The sequence below is a fragment of the Phasianus colchicus genome, chromosome 5, assembly GCF_987193195.1.
Source record: "Phasianus colchicus chromosome 5, bPhaCol1.hap1.1, whole genome shotgun sequence".
Lineage (NCBI taxonomy): Eukaryota > Metazoa > Chordata > Aves > Galliformes > Phasianidae > Phasianus > Phasianus colchicus.
Genome location: NC_143440.1, coordinates 47,315,210 through 47,334,248, shown reverse-complemented (window position 1 = coordinate 47,334,248; position 19,039 = coordinate 47,315,210). Strand labels below are relative to the sequence as shown.

General features: G+C 40.1%; 1 protein-coding gene across 9 annotated transcripts in view; it reads right to left on the bottom strand.

The window, feature by feature from the left end:
* The window catches only part of TUNAR (transmembrane neural differentiation associated intracellular calcium regulator), a 146,230-nt gene that overhangs the window by 111,381 nt on the left and 15,810 nt on the right, over positions 1 to 19,039 (bottom strand). For 3 of the 9 annotated variants that reach the window (XR_016467046.1, XR_004166890.2, XR_016467045.1), the window contains 2 exons: positions 15,131 to 15,243; positions 13,677 to 14,064 (listed from right to left, as the gene is read on the bottom strand). The exons of 1 other annotated variant lie outside the window; for it this stretch is intronic. Coding sequence is in view for 1 of the 8 variants with exons in the window: in XM_090141568.1 (XP_089997694.1) it covers positions 8,961 to 9,050; positions 15,131 to 15,243; positions 16,671 to 16,681 (214 nt within the window). In the remaining 7 variants the exon portion in view is untranslated. Of the gene's footprint in view, positions 1 to 8,960; positions 9,051 to 13,676; positions 14,065 to 15,130; positions 15,244 to 16,670; positions 16,747 to 19,039 lie in introns of those variants that run through there. 5 more of the 9 variants (XM_090141574.1, XM_090141570.1, XM_090141569.1 and 2 more) reach the window with 3 other exon arrangements.

Genomic DNA, 19,039 nt, shown 5'->3' with positions numbered 1-19,039 from the left:
TTCAAGAGGCAACATACAACTCTTTGTTAGATGCCAAGACTGCACCCGACCTGTCACATTCAACAATTCCTCTGTTGTCTTAATTGAGGATGCAGCTTCTGCAAGTGGAAACACATCAGAGGAACAGTAAAAAGCCACAGGCTGCTCTATTCCAGACTTATACGCTGTCTCAAGTCTTTGCATCATTACACCAAGGAGTACAAATTAGGTAAAAAGATCGCTAAAGGCAAGAAAGGAAGCTTTATGAATATTTCAGAACTCTTAAATACCTTTGAAGTGTCAAATCTTCAGATTTAGGTACTGGCAAAATCTAAATACTAATGGAGTTACATGTTTTATTCTAACAAAAGGCATTAAGCACATGGTGAAAAGAAACAATAAGATAGCTTCAGTGTGAGACAGGCTTATTTGCTGATCTGATCCCCCAGGTGCATGCCCTTGCAATATTCTGCACATTAGTTTGGAGGAGAGACGGAACAATCACCCACATACCAACTCATCCCAACAGCAATCCTCATGCTGACTTTATGTCAGCTGATCAAACATGGGACAATCTCACCTACTGTGGCACTGAAACAAGTCCTGCTTAGTGTGACTCTCCAGTCATTTGCTAATGAAGCAGTTGTTTTTGCTGTGAGATCACACAGGGTGTTCGACCCAAACAGGCTCCAGTTGGAGCTTGCTTTTAATTAGGCTACAAAGACTTAATAGCTCAGTGTGTATGACTACTAATGATTTGTTCCACAATCAGACCTTAACAAGTTTGTGAAACAAAGTTCCCCAGTGCAGAAAGAAATAAAGATTAGACATAAGCTTTGAAGAACTCCATAAGGAAGACTCAAAAAAAATTCACACCCTGAGGAAATTCTGTCAGAGAATTAACTGTAAGGTGAATAATAACTACTCTCTGTTCAGGAATTAAAGGTTGAATATGACTCTAGGGCTGTATTTAAGATGTTCAGAAAAAGTGAGTGCTGACAGTAAGGAGGTATAACTCAGATGAGATGGTTTCAAAGGGACATCTGGCCAACAGAGCAACATGTGTGCTGACTGGAAAACCTGAAAACACCTCATTATGGCACATCACTACTAAGACAATGAATATTTTGAGCTTTCCTCAAGCAAACTTGCCATAAATACAGAGCCTGGCTGACAAATACTCTTACTCGATGCCAATCTGTGAAGGATTTGTTTTCAGCTGCCTGCACCATTTCCCAGCAGGGTAAGATCTTGCAACATGAAGGAGGCAGCTGTCATGGGGAAATGCATCAGGACTCTGCCTGCTGCCACCAGGGTCCTCCATGCAGTTTGGGCCTCCAGGCACCGACTCAACAACAGTAGAAAAGCATCTGCTGCCTGCTGCAGAGGTATTTGTACAGGCTTCTTACCTCTCCTATCTGAACTCAGTGCTTATACAGACTTACCAATGCTTCAGTTCACAGCAAACATTTTTATTCTTTCCTTTCCACATCCCCTTTCATGCTACAGAGATGCCACCAAGGAAGGTGGAAGGAAAACATTCAAGTGAGCTCAAAGCCATGTCTCTGACAGAATTCACTGTATTGTTTACACCAGGAAGGAATTAAAATAGAGTTATCTAAAGGCTTACAGCACACATCCTCTGCTACACTTAAGATTCCTTAACATCAGATACCTTCACGGTCTTCAGTAATACAATATGGATTTTTTCCCCTATTCCTTTCCAGCTCTGATGCCTAGCAATCAAACTTAAGCCTCTAGTGTACACACTGCAAATAGCTTAATGTTAAACTTTTGCAAGGCAAAAGTTTCTTCCAGAGGATATAAAGCCCTGCATAAGTTATATACTTCGGCTTTAGCTATCTGTTAGCCTGCCTTTGGGGATGCTGTTTTATTTAGCTGTAATCAGAAAAGCTTTATTCTATCATGCAGAGGGGTGGGAGAGAAAAGGAGAGGGAATCATTAAAGCCCAAGGTCTTCTATTGCGACATCACAAAAACGTGCTCTATGCACACAACAGCCTGGAGGCTGGAAATGTAAAAAAGTTGTTTCCCATGTTTAACAAATATATCAGTTCTATGCTCCAGCCCTCTCTGAAACATAAATAAACCCTTTTAAAAAAGTCAGATCAGGCTGCATTTCAATGATTGTCCCCTCCCACGTCCTCTCACAATGGGAACAAGGAAGATGGGAGAGCCATTTGTACTGCACCTGGGGCAAAGTAGTTCATGGCTGGACTCGATAGTTCATCTTGTCCAACCTAAAGACTTATATGAGTATGCCTTCACAAGCCTATTCTCTTCCAGCTAAGACCCACAGCAGGCCACTCCATGCAGAGGGCATTAGCACCCTTCCTCCATTTCAGAAGTCGTGATGTACACTTTGACATTTATCAATAACAGATTGGAATCACTAAGCCACTTTCACTGCTTTTGGCTTCCTGTGGGTTGATGGTTTAACTTTAGCCAGTGCAAAAAATATGGTCTGAAAGACTTTCAGAAATCTTATGATGAAATTTCCCACGTGTTCCTATTTGCAAAGAAGGAACAGTCAAGACAACAGAAAGTACAGTTTCCATCTCCTTGAATGCTCTTCATATTTCATTTTTCAGGTCCAAGTTTTCCTACTTCTCCATCAATTTTTGTTACATATAGGATTTACACTTTTTCTGTCCGATTCAGATATGTGCAATAATGAATTAGGTTGGCCAAAAACTTTGAGTTCTCCAAGATTGCAAATGTTTTAAATAAACTGATTTCCCACACTGGTCACCCAAGCAGATTTAATGCCTGTAATTAGATAGCTTTAAATATGTTGCTGAAATATTAATCTTAGCATTCGTTATGCACTCACTCTGCCTTTATTGTTTGATGTTTCTTCTTAGGCCATCAGATGTTCTCTCTCTCTGTGCTTCAGTATCCTCTGGACAGCAACACATCTATAGGATGACTCACATGCCTAGATATCTGTGTATCCAAGAGGATACACTGTGTTCCAGATGAACAGATTCCTTATTCTTTAGATAGAGCCAGTTTTCTTTGAAGTATCTGACCCACCTTCCAAAAATTTCTTCTTCAAGTTTAAAGATTTATATTAAAGTTCATAATACTGTAGGGAACATAGATGATCAAAGTGTAGCTTTTTAATTTCTCTTTGGGCTTCATATTTCTCTAGTCGTTCTGCCAAGTCACCAAAAAAAAAAAAAAAAAAAAAAAAAAAAAAAAAGAAGAAGAAGAAGAAAAGAAAAAAGGAAAATCAGCCCTTCAGCAACTCCCTTGCTGAGGGCATCAAATTGAAGTGAAGGACACTGTGAAATGGTAGCAAGCATAAGCAGAAACACTGGACTGTAGACTGTAAATGAAGAAAGATATTTCTTAAAGAAGGCAATATTTTGTAAGAGTTTTATTATATCCCAAGAATTTAGTGGCATTCAAGTTGAGCTTTAATTTAGTTATTTATATATAAAAGGCAACTCTGTGCATGGAATTGTTAAGTATGTAGCATAAAAACTTTTCACACTATGGTTTTATATTATCCATTTGGTTTAATCAAAGTTATAAACTCATTTCTAGCTTTAATATATTGATGGGCAGAGGTCTTCAAATCATCCAAGGAGACTATGTAGAAAAATTCACACTTGAAATAATGAGAGGAAAAACTTTCAGTAGCTAAGTTAAGGACCAAGACACTTGTCTGATAAAACAGCAGTGGCCCCCAGAAGAACCCTCAGACTAGAGAGAAGAGCTCTCCTGCCCCTTGTTGACATGTTCCTACATTCAGTATAATTATACTTAGTACTGCAGAGCCAATAGATGCAACACACCATGGCTCTTTGATACATCACATATGAATTATTCCATGTATTTATTACAAGTTTGAGTGAGGCAGAAACAGGAGTTTCTAGGATGTTCTTCTATATATTATTCTATTGAGAATAACATTCCATAACTTAGTAATTACTATCAGGAAGTTTTTTTCCCTTAAATATGCAACTAATATTAACAATAGCTGCAGCCATCACTTGAAACTAAACATACAGTTGAACCAAGGTGAGATATGTAAGGCAATACCTAACACCACCACTTCCTTCTCACTCCCTCTGCTGCAAAGCCTGGAAGCCCAAGGCACTCTCCCAACCACTTAATTGTCTAATTCTATGGGAAATGCTGGGCTACAGAAAAAAAAAAATCAGCCAACCACGTATGTAAAACTGAATCTACATGACCCACAAAGCCACAAAGATGACCAGATAAGTACATGATTATTCACCTGAAGAACACAGGTTAGCTCTTAATCCCCAAAGGAGGAGTTCAGCTCCAGAATAGCCTCCCAAATTCTCTAAAAACTGGATGAAGAAATTGTGCTGCATTGTGTCATTGATTGTTTGAATTCTTCAAAGCAAATTTATTACTTCTCAGTTTTATTACTTCTCAGTTTTATTACTTTTGCATCCAGATTTCATAATAGCCAACAGGGGGAAACAAAAGGCACCAGGAAAAGTCCTAGCTCTAAAAATGGATTCACAACTGGTAGCCTAATGGAAAGCATAAGGGCTCTTTATATCATTTATAAAGCTGGCTAATGCATAGAATGAAAAAGTATACAGACTTTGAAGGAAAAAAATTGGAGACAGAAAGGTACACTTAAAATTTCCAGCCACGAGCAATCTGGTTCAGTTTTACTTTCAACCTGCAGTTATCGGAGACCTTATCTCATTTATATGATAATAGCTTGCCTCGTGTCAGCTCAACAAGCAGAGATAGCCACTACACGGTGCCGGCTCCTTGAATGCTCCAGCTGAAGCACAGATGTGGGTGGAAGGAGCTCTCTGGGCTCCGAGTGCCAATTAAACTTGCCAACGAGCGATGTCCAGAAATGCTGCAGGAACATCCTATTGTGAATTTAACTCTTTACAATTTTGTGCACATTGGGTATGAAAATATTTTCAGAGCTATTTGTTTGCACAAGGAATGAGAGACTTGCTGCAGCAACAGCCATTACCAAATGAGGAACAGCAGCATTTCATAGGAAGGCTAAAACATTACACCAGGACGTTTACCACAGCTGAAAAGATCTATTTTCTATAAACTTCTTATTAAATATAAAATGAGAAAACAGGTCAGAGCAGAGCTAGAAATTAATGAGAAATAAAAGATTTTGGTCTTTTGCAATTTCAGAAGAAATTACTAAGGGCTGGCTCATTCCCTGCCCAAAGCATAGGAGGAGGGCAGTGATCTCCAGAGTTGAATCAGCCATAAGGTTTTCAGAGGTGCAATGATTTAAAGTTGGCCAGGCAGCAAACATTAGTACAAATTAAGGATCTAGAATACAAATTCCACTAATGCAACAAGTGCTTTCTCAAACAGGTTAACTGTAGTTTTGCTTAAAATCCATTATCCATTTAGGTGCATATGAGAACAACTTGTTTTAACAACTAATTTCCCACAACAAGCCGGACAGTGAAGCACAATGACTGCCTGCACAAGAACTCCAATCTCTGCTCAGTGGGTTGTGTCTTAATTCTGTAGTTGTCAGGTACATAATACCATCTCACCCAGGATGGAAAAGTCTGGGCTAAGGGCAAAATTTCATTAGAGTACATCTCAGAGCCGAAATGGATATGATTTCTAGGTTTTCTAAAGGGGTCCTGTGCCTTCTACTGGGATGAAGAAGCATTGAATATTAAAGGGAGGGACAGGAAGAAGCAGAAAAAGAGAGCTGGAACACTGTAATAGTATATATGCTGTGCTGTTTCAATTTTCCAGAAGATATAGGTAGTCTGCTCTCAGTCCTCTATCCTTCTGCAGAGTATAAAGAAGTAGACTGCTCAGACTGTATTCCTGAAGGAGTGCTGGGAGGAAGGCATTTTGGGAACACTAATTTAAAACACTATAAATTCAGAGTATTTTCATATGAAATTTACTTATAGTATTTATAAATAACATAAGATCAAATACATAGGATTGTCAGTGGTGGCAAAGAATAGAACACCAATATGTTCAAGGACTGTTAATTACAGAAAACTAGAATGTTCCATATGAATATCTTAATCCCTGTGACATCATGGTATGATGCCCTGAGCCACACAGCCCAGAGAAATAGAATTTAAAAGCAGCACTTTGTACTCCTAACCATCACAAAGTACTGGGTTCATGTCACTTCAGCCACATATGCTTTAGGTGTGTGTTAAGAATGTGAAATTAAAGATCAGTAACTTAGAAAACCCTTGGAAATGATTCAGAGGCTTTCCTGTGATTGTAGGCATAATGCAAAAACACCTAGAAACCCAAGCAACGTATGTACGTGGAACTCTAACCATCACTAAAAAAATAAAACATCTACTTCCACCTCAGAATCCCCAGCTGCAGCCTTATCATGGAGTCATGGAAGTGCTAGACCACAGACCTCTGTACTGGGAGAGATAGAAGTCAATGTCAGGGCAGAGGTGATGGAAATACATCTGTGAAGCTTTGGTACAAAGAGAGCAGCCATCAAAAGATAAGTCAATTTTGAACAGTCTGAAGTAGCCTTGGGAGAAACATGTGAAAAGCAGACAACAGGAACACAAAACTGTTTGCCTTAGCTGATGCAAGTGGGACTGAGTTGATAGGCACAAGTCATGAGGTTCAGTTTTTAAACACAAAGGATGAAGTCACCTGTCAGCTCAGGAGACTGGGAAGGATTTTACAGTGAGTAGCCACCAGCTAAGCCATCTTCAAAATAAAAAAATAAAAATAAGCAGGAATACAACTGTCCATCAATTGAGAACAGCATCAATAATGAATTTTCACTATTAATAAATCCTGCCTCCAGAGTTTTTCCAGCAAGCTTAATAAATATTTCATTGTCCTTCATTCTGAGAAGTAATCCACAAAAAAAAAAAGGACTCAAAATCCTGAAAATAAATGAAAAAAATAATTTAAAGTAAGCTTTTCAAAATCTAACAGCTACAAGGAAATGTTAGTGCAGTTTAGCTTTGACTGCAACAGAGGTGGGACAATTATGAAAGGGATTTAATGAGCAAGACATCCAGCATAGTGCTATTAAATGCTTTTCATGCATAATAAGGTATAATCCAAACAAACGAGAAAAGAAACAGGGAAAAAGCAAACAACAAACATCACACAACGCCACTGCATACGTCAAATCAGAGTCTTTCGTAGAAAGCCCGTGGTCTCTTGTGTAAATTAGAACCTGAAACACTACACACAATATGTGCACATAAGGGAGTCGTACATCTCATTGCCAAGTCCTAAAGCACAAAACAAAAGAACAGACAGAACAAAAAGCCGAGACAAGCGTCTTACAGTCTGGAAAGTTAAAACCAGTGAGGGTAAACCTCATGTGAAGTTGTAATGAAAAGCTAAGTCTCTCAAGGCATTAAATGAATATGCTCACACACTAGTAAACATTTTAAATATGTATTCAAAGTCCTGTTGGATTCTAATGCTTCTGTGATAATTATAGATGACTCTCCTCCTAAGTAAATAATTCAATAGCAAAAAATGGCTTGGCCTGGAAGCAAGATAAGCAGTGGCCCAAGACTTCGGATAGCTGCTTTTTACATACAGAATTTGGCCTCAATTTTGACTCTGTGAGGAGAAGTTTCTGGAAAAGAGGAAGACACACACATTCACAAAAAAGCCTAACCATTTGTATTTGCAACTGCTACTTAGGATCAGCTCTTCTGAACTTCATCTGTTAGAGGAAGTAGAGTGAGTTGATGGAGTGAGAAGAGACCCTAGCAGATTAATTCCTATAAGGTACTGTTACAGGGGAATAGCACTCTTATTTGAAGGCAAAGTTCTGTTTTATGCTCGTTGTGATCAGAGAATAAGATCCTGCAGTTAAATAAGCTGGCATTAGACACTTGGGAGTACAGACACCTGGGAACCCAGCAAAATCCAGAAGGCAGAGTCCTATCTCATGTTTTGGATTTGTTTGTTGTTTATTGGTCTTAAGTATAAACATGCACCTTTCTCTAAGCACTTAAAATTAATCTGGTTATGAATGAGAGTAATAGTAATAATGTACTCCTGAAAAAGGACACCAGGGGAAAGAAATTCCACTTGCAAGGCATTAATCAATAAGCTGATTAAATTCACATTTTCTTGAAACTAAGATTTTTTATGCCAGAGATTTTAAAGCAAGGTTAAAATATATACATATGCACACACATATCTCATCTCAATTCCACTAACTCCTATGGGTCTAAAACACGGTTTGTCCTCACAAACACACAGGGTTAGCCTGATCCTAACCCCCATGGGAATCCTTCAGACCTAGTTCTAATATGGGACATGAAGCACATGCAATTTTTTTTTTTCCTACTATTGAAAACAAATAAGATAAAAACAACAGGAATGTAATAGGGAATTCACATCATTCTACCACGCATGTTTTTCAATGCCACTTTTGTTGCAAGGCTACATAGATTAAAAAAGGCACGAATGAATCTGAAGTAGAAATCTTTTCAACTATGCTTGAGTCTGCCACTCCTGGCAGCAAAATGCCAACCCAGAAAGCTTCCTTAAAACACTGAGATATTCACAAGTATTTGCAATCTATTAGCACGCAGAATTGCAACATCCTCACGCCATCCTGTCAACCTGCACATGCAGATCAGACCAGATCTAGTTGCTCTAACAGAGGTGAGATGCACAGAGATATGTTAAAACCTAGAGAAAACATTCAACAACCAGTTTGCAATTGGGCTTTAAATATTAAAAAAAAAAAAAAAAAAGCCTTAGGTACCTCTAAATTATCAGAAAACCAGACAAGGTATTCCACGTAACATTTTGTTCAAGCTTAAAGAACGCTTGGATCCAGCTTTACTCTTGCCAACTTCAGGAAAACTTTAGAAAAGGTTTTCTATAAATAGCTCTTAAGAACCTGAACTCTGTACTATCTCACAAAAAAAAAAAAAAAAAAAAAAAAAAGCCCCTAAGTCAGAAGAACAGAATTACGTAAATATCACTGACCTGTTTCATTCAGATCTCTTTTCATGAGCAGCGTGCTCAGTCGCACAGTCAAATCTTCATTGGAGACACCTTTTGTCTGTGACCTTGGCACTGGAAAGAAATGCAATAGTTCAGAGTAGAGGGATACAGCTTAAAAACAAACTCTGAAGCATATCTGTTCAAGAACAATAAGTGTAAATATATTTTATTTGCAATAGTTAAGTAAAATACATGCACAGCAAGAAGGGAATAGCTTACATGAAAGCCCAGTCCTTATAATACCTTCAGGGAATAACACATAGCTTTAATATAAGCAGCAATCACAACAGAACACCTTCTACAGAAACAACTTTGCACAAAGGAAGGCTGCGCATGCTTATTGCCATTATTTTTTGTAATTAAAAGACAGTTAATCAGTTAAATCCTTACTGTGAAGGATGTGAGACACTGCAACAGGTTGCCCAGAGAGGCTGTGGATGCTCCCTCCCTGGAAGCTCTCAAGTCCAGGCTGGATGGGGCTTTGAGCAGTCTGGTGTAGCGGGAGGTGCCCCTGCCTATAGCAGGGCAGTTACAACTATATGATCTTAAATGCCCCATCCAACCCAAACCCTTCTATGTTATTCTTGCAGCTGAAAGAGGCAGAGGGGCTGGGGATCTGGGGTGGAGTAATACAGTCAGGGTGCCCCACAACCAGTAGTGAGTTAAGCATTTTTCTGCATAACGAGGGTGCTTCTTATTAAAACAGAATTATACAGCAGCTTCTGGTACAAACACATCCATTCTGGAAACTAGAAAAAGGATTTTAATTATTAGGACAATGAAATTAGGGGAAACAATGTTCCCAGAAGTCATCTTTCACAAAGAGACAAGCAAGGCACAACAAATTATGTCATCTATTCAAATAGATCAAATATGAATTTTGTGGCAGGGACAGGAATCAGATACCAGAAACTTAAATGCCAGTCCAGGTCCTTTAAAATGAGGTCAATGTTCTTATCGATGGAAACCAAATATGTTGAAAAAGAAAGTTTGCTGGCTAAATTTTTGCCTTTTAATATAGTGTGAGCAAAAGAAACTAATACAAGAAAATATTCAATTTCTATAATATTAATAAACTGCTACTAGTAGCAGTAAATCCCTACCACCAATATTCAGAGAGATTAAAAAAAAAAGAAACAAAAAAAAGACACAGAGCTGCACTTCAAAGTGCTGCAGAATTTATCAAGATGCTTACAGACAGCTTTTTGCTGCTTTTGTGTGGCAAAGCAAATAATTTATTGATACCTCTGCGTAACCTATTCTTCTCTTCTGTTGTTTTCCTTCTAGCCTTTACTCTTAGAAATATCAATATAGTTGTATCCTCAGAGAATAAAATCCACACTTACGGAATTCAGTTACAAATAAACAAGCCTAGGTACTTCTGTTTCTTCTGAACTCCTTTTGATTTGGGATTATTGCCCGACTGCAGCTTCTTTTTCCCTGCATACACTGCTTGTCAGTCTCTTGACCTGGCTTTTTCTTTCTCAGTGTGAGAAGAAATCAATGGCAGAACTTCTGTTGGAGGATTCCCGAGGGTATCTCCCTAATCTCCAATTTCTTTGTCACGCTCATCTCAAGCAAGCCCCGTATGCTACTTGCTTCATCAGATTTCTTTAAGTCCTAATTCCAATACCAGATCCTCATATTTGCTATTGTTTGATTAATTCTTAGCAGCTTACCTTATACAAACAGAAAATAAAAAGAGAGAGACATTTGCTATTCAGAAAAAAGATTTTCAGAACTGATGTCTGTTTGGTTCCTCAGTTCCCCAGCTGCCTCTCCCCACCCCAGGACTAGGGCTGTGTTCCAGCTATAAACACATTGTCACCAGTGAGAGGAGGGAGCCAGCGACACCAGGTCACGCACTGTCCCCAGTGCTCCCTCATGCTCACAAGGATGCAAACTGCCTGTCTGAGGGACCTGGATTCCCAAACAATATTAAAAATTCAGTCCCAACCTTCTTTTCCCCTCAGTCTTAAATGAGGCAGAACCTTTTATATTTTTGGATAGCCTTCACTTGTAAAATTTCATCACTGTTCTTAGTTCCTGGTTCATGCTGATATAGAAAGTCATCTTTGGCCAGAGGGAGTGAGCCTTCACTCCCGTTCTGACCTCCCAAAACTGAAACCAAGTCGTTCACTCTCATCACCCAACCCTTCATGTGCTGGACAATGCTCGGAAGAAGTGACAGAACTTGCAATTGCCCATTGGCATCTGGTCCGTAGGAACATTACAGCTTTTTCTCTGCTTCCCCACAGTACACAGACCATTCACTTTCCCTCTTCCCAGAAAAAAAATTCTAAGACCAATTTCATGCAATCTGTAGGTCTGGAACAGCAATTCCTTGACACAATGCAGTCCTAAGGCGGGTTGTATAAGGATAAAGAAGTGAGGGTTTTTCTTTTCTCCAGACAGCAGAGTCATGAATTCTACCATCTCCCCAGAAACACATTTACAGTTTCTCTCTCTGCTTGTCTATCATAGTGCTGCCATTGCCACCCTAATGCCCGGCCTCAGGAGCTTGTGCACTCCAACAAATCAATAACCAGAGCTGTTCTGCAGAGAAAACCACTTGAGCAGAAATAGATTGGTAACACAAAGGCTCAGATTTTCAAGGATTGAGTTTTGAGCTGTGGAAAGGTACCAGCACAACTTTTGCAGCACTAACTGCACCCCTTATAACCTAAAACACTTGCACATGTTTCTGCCTAAACACCTTCGGAAAGTTGAAGGAGAGAGGTTAAGTCTTGTATTAAGTGATTCGATGATTGAGGGCATTTCTCTTCTATGGTGACACCAAACTCAGACTCCAAGCCAATGCATGGAAGGACCAGAGCATCCTCATGCTCTACAGTTTTGTCCCGAAACAGGAAACTGCCTAGGGCTCCCAGTGTTGGAACTATGAGCAGATTTTGGAGAGGCAAAGTGTCCATGTGTGTACGTAGCAGGAGGGACAAGAGCAACTTGCCCTGGGCACTACAGTCAGTGAGGACTCCATCCTCTACCAGCCACCTTGCACTGCAAGCTGGGAAGGTATCAGCATGTTCCCACAAGCACGTTGTGGAAGGCTGAAAGCAAGTTTTGCATTGCTGTCTGCAAAACCTGGTGGCAGGTTGGCACAGTATCTGAGGCAGGAGCTCAGCTCGGACTGAGAGTTCAAGGTGGTGTCGGGAGCTGCCGCGGGGCTCACTGAGCTGCTGCTCTTCAAAGGGCCTCGCCTGTGTAAAGAGACCAAGGGAGTTGCTAAACCACAGACAATGAAAACAATTTTAAATGAGAGATTAAAAGAAAGGGAAAAAAAAGTTGTCAAAATGTCAAGGTGAATGTTTTCATAGAACTAACCAGGGAATGGCTAGACAGCATGAGTGCAAACCTTTAACTTCATTAAAACTTTTAGGTGTGAATACAAAAAAATCTTTCTTCAGTCTAGACAGGCAATAGCTCCATACTTAATGAAAAAGCATCCATTTTGGTTTTTCTGGTCATTTTTCTTCCCCCCCTCATCCTGGTAGATATACGTAGATTTGAAATTCAAATTCCAGTCCAAGGCAGAGGAGCTGTAATGAACAGGACTGCAGCCTCTTGCCCAGAGCCATCCTGCACATGTCTGGAGCAGCAATCTTGCCCAACCCAGGCTCTCTCTGGGGACTGGCAGCATCCTGTGAACATGCACACCAAGCCAGGGATGGAGCTCATGTGACACATCTTTGGCCCCCACTCTTAGCTGTTGTTTCTGCACTGCATCACATGGGTGGTTGCTCAGAGGCAGCCGGAGGAAAGGGACATCCTTATGTTACAGCCTGGCAGGGGCCCTGCTTTCAGATGGCCAGAGACAGCAGATACTGAATTAGTGGTATCTCTGAGAACATCTGGCCTTGACAGATCTGACAGATTTTTAGAAATCAGCTTAAAAATCTTTGGAATCTTGTTTTCTTGCAATTGACAGTGGACATCATTATTCAATATTAGTGATACCTATAAATTAACTATCAGACACTTTCCAGGTGGCTTTTTGAAACAAAACTTCATTTTAACTGCTTTTAAAAAATAAAAAAAACATATGTTAAGAACTCTCCATAATCTCAGTTTGGTTATTACTTTCTCAGCGCATCCTGTGTTTTACATACTACCCCTTCCAGTGGATAATAAAATAAATACATGTTCTGAAAACACAAACACCAGCTTTCCATTCCTCCTTCCATATGTTGCTCACACTTCTGTGCACAAGCTGAACTTGGTTAAACTGCCAGGGATTTAGCAGAACCAAAACACCCTTTGCTAAGCCATCTTCGACAGCTCCTTTGTTCTTCTTCTTACTAAACTCTGTAATAACTCTTACTGTTCTCTTCAAAGAACAATTCCAATTTACTGACTGATAAGTACTTTTTCTCCTTTTTTTAAAAAATATATCTTCTTTAGACACACTATTTACAGACAAACACATGTGTAAAGATATCCAGCAAATGACAATTATGGAAATATATCAACATGGCTGAAGGCTGATGCATCAGCTGGCCCTAACTGATTTTCTGAATTAAATTCTTTTTCTTGAAAGTAAAACTGCTGTGTGCTTGGAGCCGTCCCACCAACTCCAATTAGAAAAGCTGCTCACCCTTCCCTCCTTCTGTCTTTTATTCAGGAGATTTCCTGTTGTCAGAGCGTAACTTAAATCTCTTTAAGGAAGAAGCAGTCACATGATCAGTTGCATTGTAGCGTGATGTTTTATAACAATGCTATAAAGCCTCAAAAAATGAGGGCTACATACAGCAAGCCTCAATTAATTTGATGATGCTGCCAGTGCTGCAATGCTGGAGAACAGGTCTGCTGGAGATAATGCTGACCATACACCTGGTTTGAACTTGCTCCCATTTATGTAAATGCTAACTGGAAAGAATCACAATCCTGATGAATTACTGCATCCTGGGTTAAATAAATCAGGTGGGAGACTCCAGAGCAAAGACCTTTGTTCAGCCAGCCCTAGTTGCAGCTCTTCCTGTGCCACCTTCCATGCCAAGCTGATGAACAGACCAAACTGCTGTCAGAGCACTTTAGCTTGCCACAGGGCAGGATGTAGCCTTCCACTGAGCTAAAAAAAAAAAAAAAAAAAATGATGGAGAGGCAAGCAAGGTGCAGGAATATTCAGCGTGTTTATGACTCACACTGAAATCACTGTCTCTGCCACCTACTAAACCTAATAATCTTAAACTTGAGATGGTATTTGCCTTCAGCTGTCTGACTCTGTGCTTCAGCACGAACCCCATCACTCCTCTCCTAGGAAGTCCATCACTATTGGTTCAGCATTATGGATATCAATGATAAATCAGTACTATTGCATCATTGTAAAATACAGATATTGGAATCTTATGTGAGAGCTATTTCATTATGGAGCTATAATATTAATTTGCCATTCTGTTCTTCACAGTGCTGAAACAATGCTATTTTACAGGGTTTGACCTGCAGAGCGCAGGCAGGCACATGCAGCAGATAAACTGCAAATAAGAGAACATTCTGTACATTCAGTAAGAGTGATTATAGCCAGAAAGACTACAGTTCTCAGATTTTTTAAGAAGGTCACCAACAAAACAGGTTAGATCAGAAGCTGACACTTCTCTGTACAGAAGAGGCAACCTGTTTTCATAAAACAAAAAGAAGTTACATGCAGCATAAAGCACAGAGTAAGTTCCAAGTACTCCAGCAGAAGCAAAGCTGAAGTTAAGAGCCAGGTTGCTTTAGATGAACATTAAGAAGTTTTGAGTTTTGCATATTTTTTTGATAACCTAATCTTCTCTGTTAAAACAATGGAAAGCTCTTTCTTTCTTTCAAAAAAAAAAAAAAAAAAAAAAACTAACACAAGCCATTATCTTTCTCCCCCAATACTAGAAAATGAACTTAATGCACGTCAATCCTCTCTGCTTTTAGTCAGTTCCTAGTGAGAAATCTCAGGCATGCCATGATTTGTAGCACAAAATTAAAAAATTAATAGATCTACCTCTCTGGAAGACGCATCCTGACAGGAAATCAACACTGGATGCTCCCAGGCTACTTTCTGCATTCGCACCTTTCTTTTTATAGTGTTCTGTTAAACTGGAACCCAGTGATGTTTTTTGATGAGGGCTTTTACTCAAAGTTAGGACATTCAACAAAACTCTTACCTACAACCACAAGGCACCCTTTGGGGACACAGTCACTGTTTTGTTGGCCTTTGGTACAGGAGCTGGAGCTCACTACTCCCAGCCTGAGTTGTAGGCATGATTGTGTTGCCTTCCTGATGGAGAAAGACCAGATAGAAAAAGGGAGGTGAAGAGAGACTGATAGAGATGTCGTGTCAGGGAGAGCAGCCAAGCAGCCCCCTGCAAAAGACTCCTCCTGGTAGAAATCTGGGAACTGGGGCCTTTTTGCCACTTTCCCCCCTCCTGCCTTTTAAAAACCACTAGTCAGGAGCTGACCTGGGATATGTGCCTTGCTTGCACTGAGAATTCCTTGACTTGGAAGAATTTATACTGGGATATTAGGCAGACATAAACAGCCATAACAATTCTAGCTCTGCTTGTATGAATGATGCACTGAAGTGTGTAAAATGCACTCTATTACTGCACTAAAGCCAATTTGCAATTGATCATATTGCATTTCTAGTGTCAGCAGATATGAAAACATGTCATTTACCAATGCTTAATGAACCTCTGTGCTGACAAGACATAAATATCAATAAGCAGCTCTCCAGTTAAGGAGGTTAACCAGCAAAGTACTCGGTGAAAACATTAAAGAGGTAATCATCTGGCAATTGCTGTATGGATGGAGCAACTGCCCTGAAAGATAACAAACCCACTTGAAGGAATATTACAAGAAAAAAAGGGAGAGAAAAAATAGGTAATTAACTCCACGTTATAAACTGAAAAATTTTATCAGAACAAAGAAGCAATTGCCTTTTGGGATTGCACTTGTTCTCTTTTCCATGAGTGCTTGAGGCAATCAGCTTAGTAGAGTTCTTTGACCACACCGGGTATTTGGAAAAAGCAAAGTGGCAAGATGCTCCATTTCCTCCTAATTCTTCCTGGTAACATTAATCCTTTCTCCTCTCTCTCCACCTCATCTTTTCATTGCTTTCACAGGGGCTTTAATTTTAAGATCTTTCCTTCTGTTCAGGATAAAGCTTTAACTTCCTGTAAAGTTGTAGGAACTCGATGAAGGGAACATTACTAGTGCTTAGAAGCACTTCATGAAAGTGAAACACAGTAGTTTAAACTTTGCTTTATAGTTAATGGAGCAATTTAACAGCAGCTACAGTCATTACTGGACTGAACATAAATTTCAAGTTCAGTTCAGATTTAAGCAGTTGCAAATGGTGCTTATATTTAATCTCTGAAGCCCAAGGCTGTGCAAGGTTTTCAAGCAAACATCATAGGAGTCCAGAACAGATGAACCTCCCTGGGTGCAGATGTACCTGTGGGTGGAAGGCACACAGGCCTTTTATCACCCTGACTGGCACACCCTGAAAGCCTCCTGAGTGCAGGGACCTGAGTCAGTCCCTGCATCACATGGAGTGTGTCTGAGGCACAGAAATGCTGTTCTGATTCCAGATTTCTCTCTTCCAGAAGAGAAAGAAAAAAACATTAGAAAGTAGTTCTATGATCATTAAGTAGTGACAGGACAGTCAGTTCCTACAGTGCTTCGTTCTGAACCAGCACCTCTCACCTTGCAGCCATGCTGGAAAACCACTGAGCAGTCACATTGTGAGCAGCTTTCTGAAGGAAGGAAAACCATGGTAAACCTACAGGAAGAAAGGGAACATCCTCTTTCTGAAGAAACATCTGGACATTCAGAGATAGAAATCATTAAGGAAGTTACACTGCTTTTTGCACATTCAGTAACAACTACTTCAGTGACAAAAATAATTTTCAGTGCATCATAATGCTAGCTGTGCGAAATCACCAGGTGGATGAAACAGGTAGAGGAGTTTGCACATCAAAAGAAACGCAATTAGAAGGAAATTGCCTGTGCTCTGGTGTAGCCTTTGCCACAGATGCTTACAGAGTACCCCATAAATACTTCCCATTTCAGGCACAGTCTCCAGCTAAAATCTCATTATGCAGACCCAATCCTCCTTTCTCTTGTATGCATTCCATCCTATTTCAATGCAAATTCATTTTCCCTTGGTAATAATGATTGCCCACAGATCTCATATCACGTTTTTCATCAGTAGATGAAATGTAAAAGCAAACATCAGATACAGTTCACTAACCCCATTTTGTAGATTCAGAAACCAAGGCAAGGGAGAGTTCCCCAAGGCCTTCCAGCATCCTGGAACACAAACAAGGCTTCAGAGCTCTGCAGTGCTTCTCTGGGTCCCTTAGACCTGGAGCAATCTCTATGCTCACAACTCAGACCATGCACAAGTCCACTCTCAAATTGAGGGAAAAAGTAATTGACTGGAATGGTAAGTAAAAACTGTTACAGGTTGCCTAGAGAGGTTGTGGAGTCTCCTTCCCTGCAGCCATAGGGACACAGTTCTGGGTGATGTGCTCTAAGAGACCTCCCTGAGCAGGGAAGTTGGACTGGGTGACCTCCAGACGTTCCCCATCCCATCTCAGCCATCCTGAGATTACACAGGTTTATGAGGAAACAAAGCTCAGGTAGCCTCTGAGGCTTCCCTGCCTAGGCACAAGCATTTACAAGCGTGCTTGGAGGAACTCATCTGGTTTTCCTTCTGGTTACTGTGAGCGTCAGCACAACATTGCCCCCTCCTTGGACCTCTCAATGTGCAATTGCCAATTCGCCAACCACAATTAAAGTGAAAATCTGGACAAGACAAGAACCCAAATCAGTTGCATGGATATTTTAAAGTGTTAAGCATTCTAATAACTTCATGATCATTCTCCTATGAAGACATCCTGACATAGTTGAGATTGTTCCACCTGGAGAAGAGAGTGGCCCAAGGAGACCTCATTGCTGCCTTCCAGAATCCAAAAGGTAACAACAGGGGAGATAAAGAGCATATAGAAATAGGACAAGACAGTAACAGTTTAAAACTAGCAGAGAGGAGATAGTAAAGAATTTCTTTTGGTTACCATACAAGAGTGGTGGGGCCCTGGCACAGGCAGCCCAGAGAAGCCATGAAAGCCCATCCCAGGTTGAATAGGGCCCTGGGCACCTGTGGGTGGCAAATGCAACCACAGTAGGGGGATTGGAACTGGATAGTGTTCCCTTACAGCGCAAGCCATTCTGTGATTTGTGACCAAGTACAAAACCGAAACACCAAACACAAAATGTAAGAAAAGCAAGAAGAAGGTTTCTAACAGCTCAGTTACTACGTGCACTAAACGTTGGTGGTGAAATTCAGTAAGTGTAGTTGTAGAAATGCTTCTTAAAGTGTTTCAAAACATGCTGAAGAATGCAGCATAGAGTAAGGCAAGATGGACTGAAGGCTTGACTTCATTGCTAATAGTTAATTGGATGCCATCTACAGTTTAGCCAGACACAACTTGAACAAAACATGAAGAGTGACAGAACTGCAAACAGAAGCACCATCTAATATCAAATTAAATATCAAATTATTATTAAATATATCCTCCACAATCACTATGATTATGAATAACTCAGGAACATTCCACACCACACAGCGCTATGCTAACAATACATTTGCTTCCAGATGCGATTTTAGATGGCAGAGCAGTTTCTTCATAACTCATACCTGAACTTCAGAGTCCTTGCCCACCACCATAACCATTAATCAAATTACAAGTTCGCTCTTAGGTATGTTCATAGCTCAGCCTTATAGAGATATCTTACTACCGCTGTTTTGTGTAGAGAACTAAAAGGTTTTACATAACTGTGCTTGATTTTTTCAGAAATAAAATAGAAGAGGAGGTTTTGTTTGCACTGAAGGATGAGATTTCCCTCTGGATTTGCTGCCCTCTAGATATCTTTCAGTATAAAACTGCTCTGCTTTTTAAATGGATTTTGCAATAATCTGCATTAGCTAAAGACACAACGAGTAGGGAATAAACAAGTACAAAGGCAGGGAAGAGGCAGTGTTTGAATGGTTTGTCAAGATGCTTTTTACG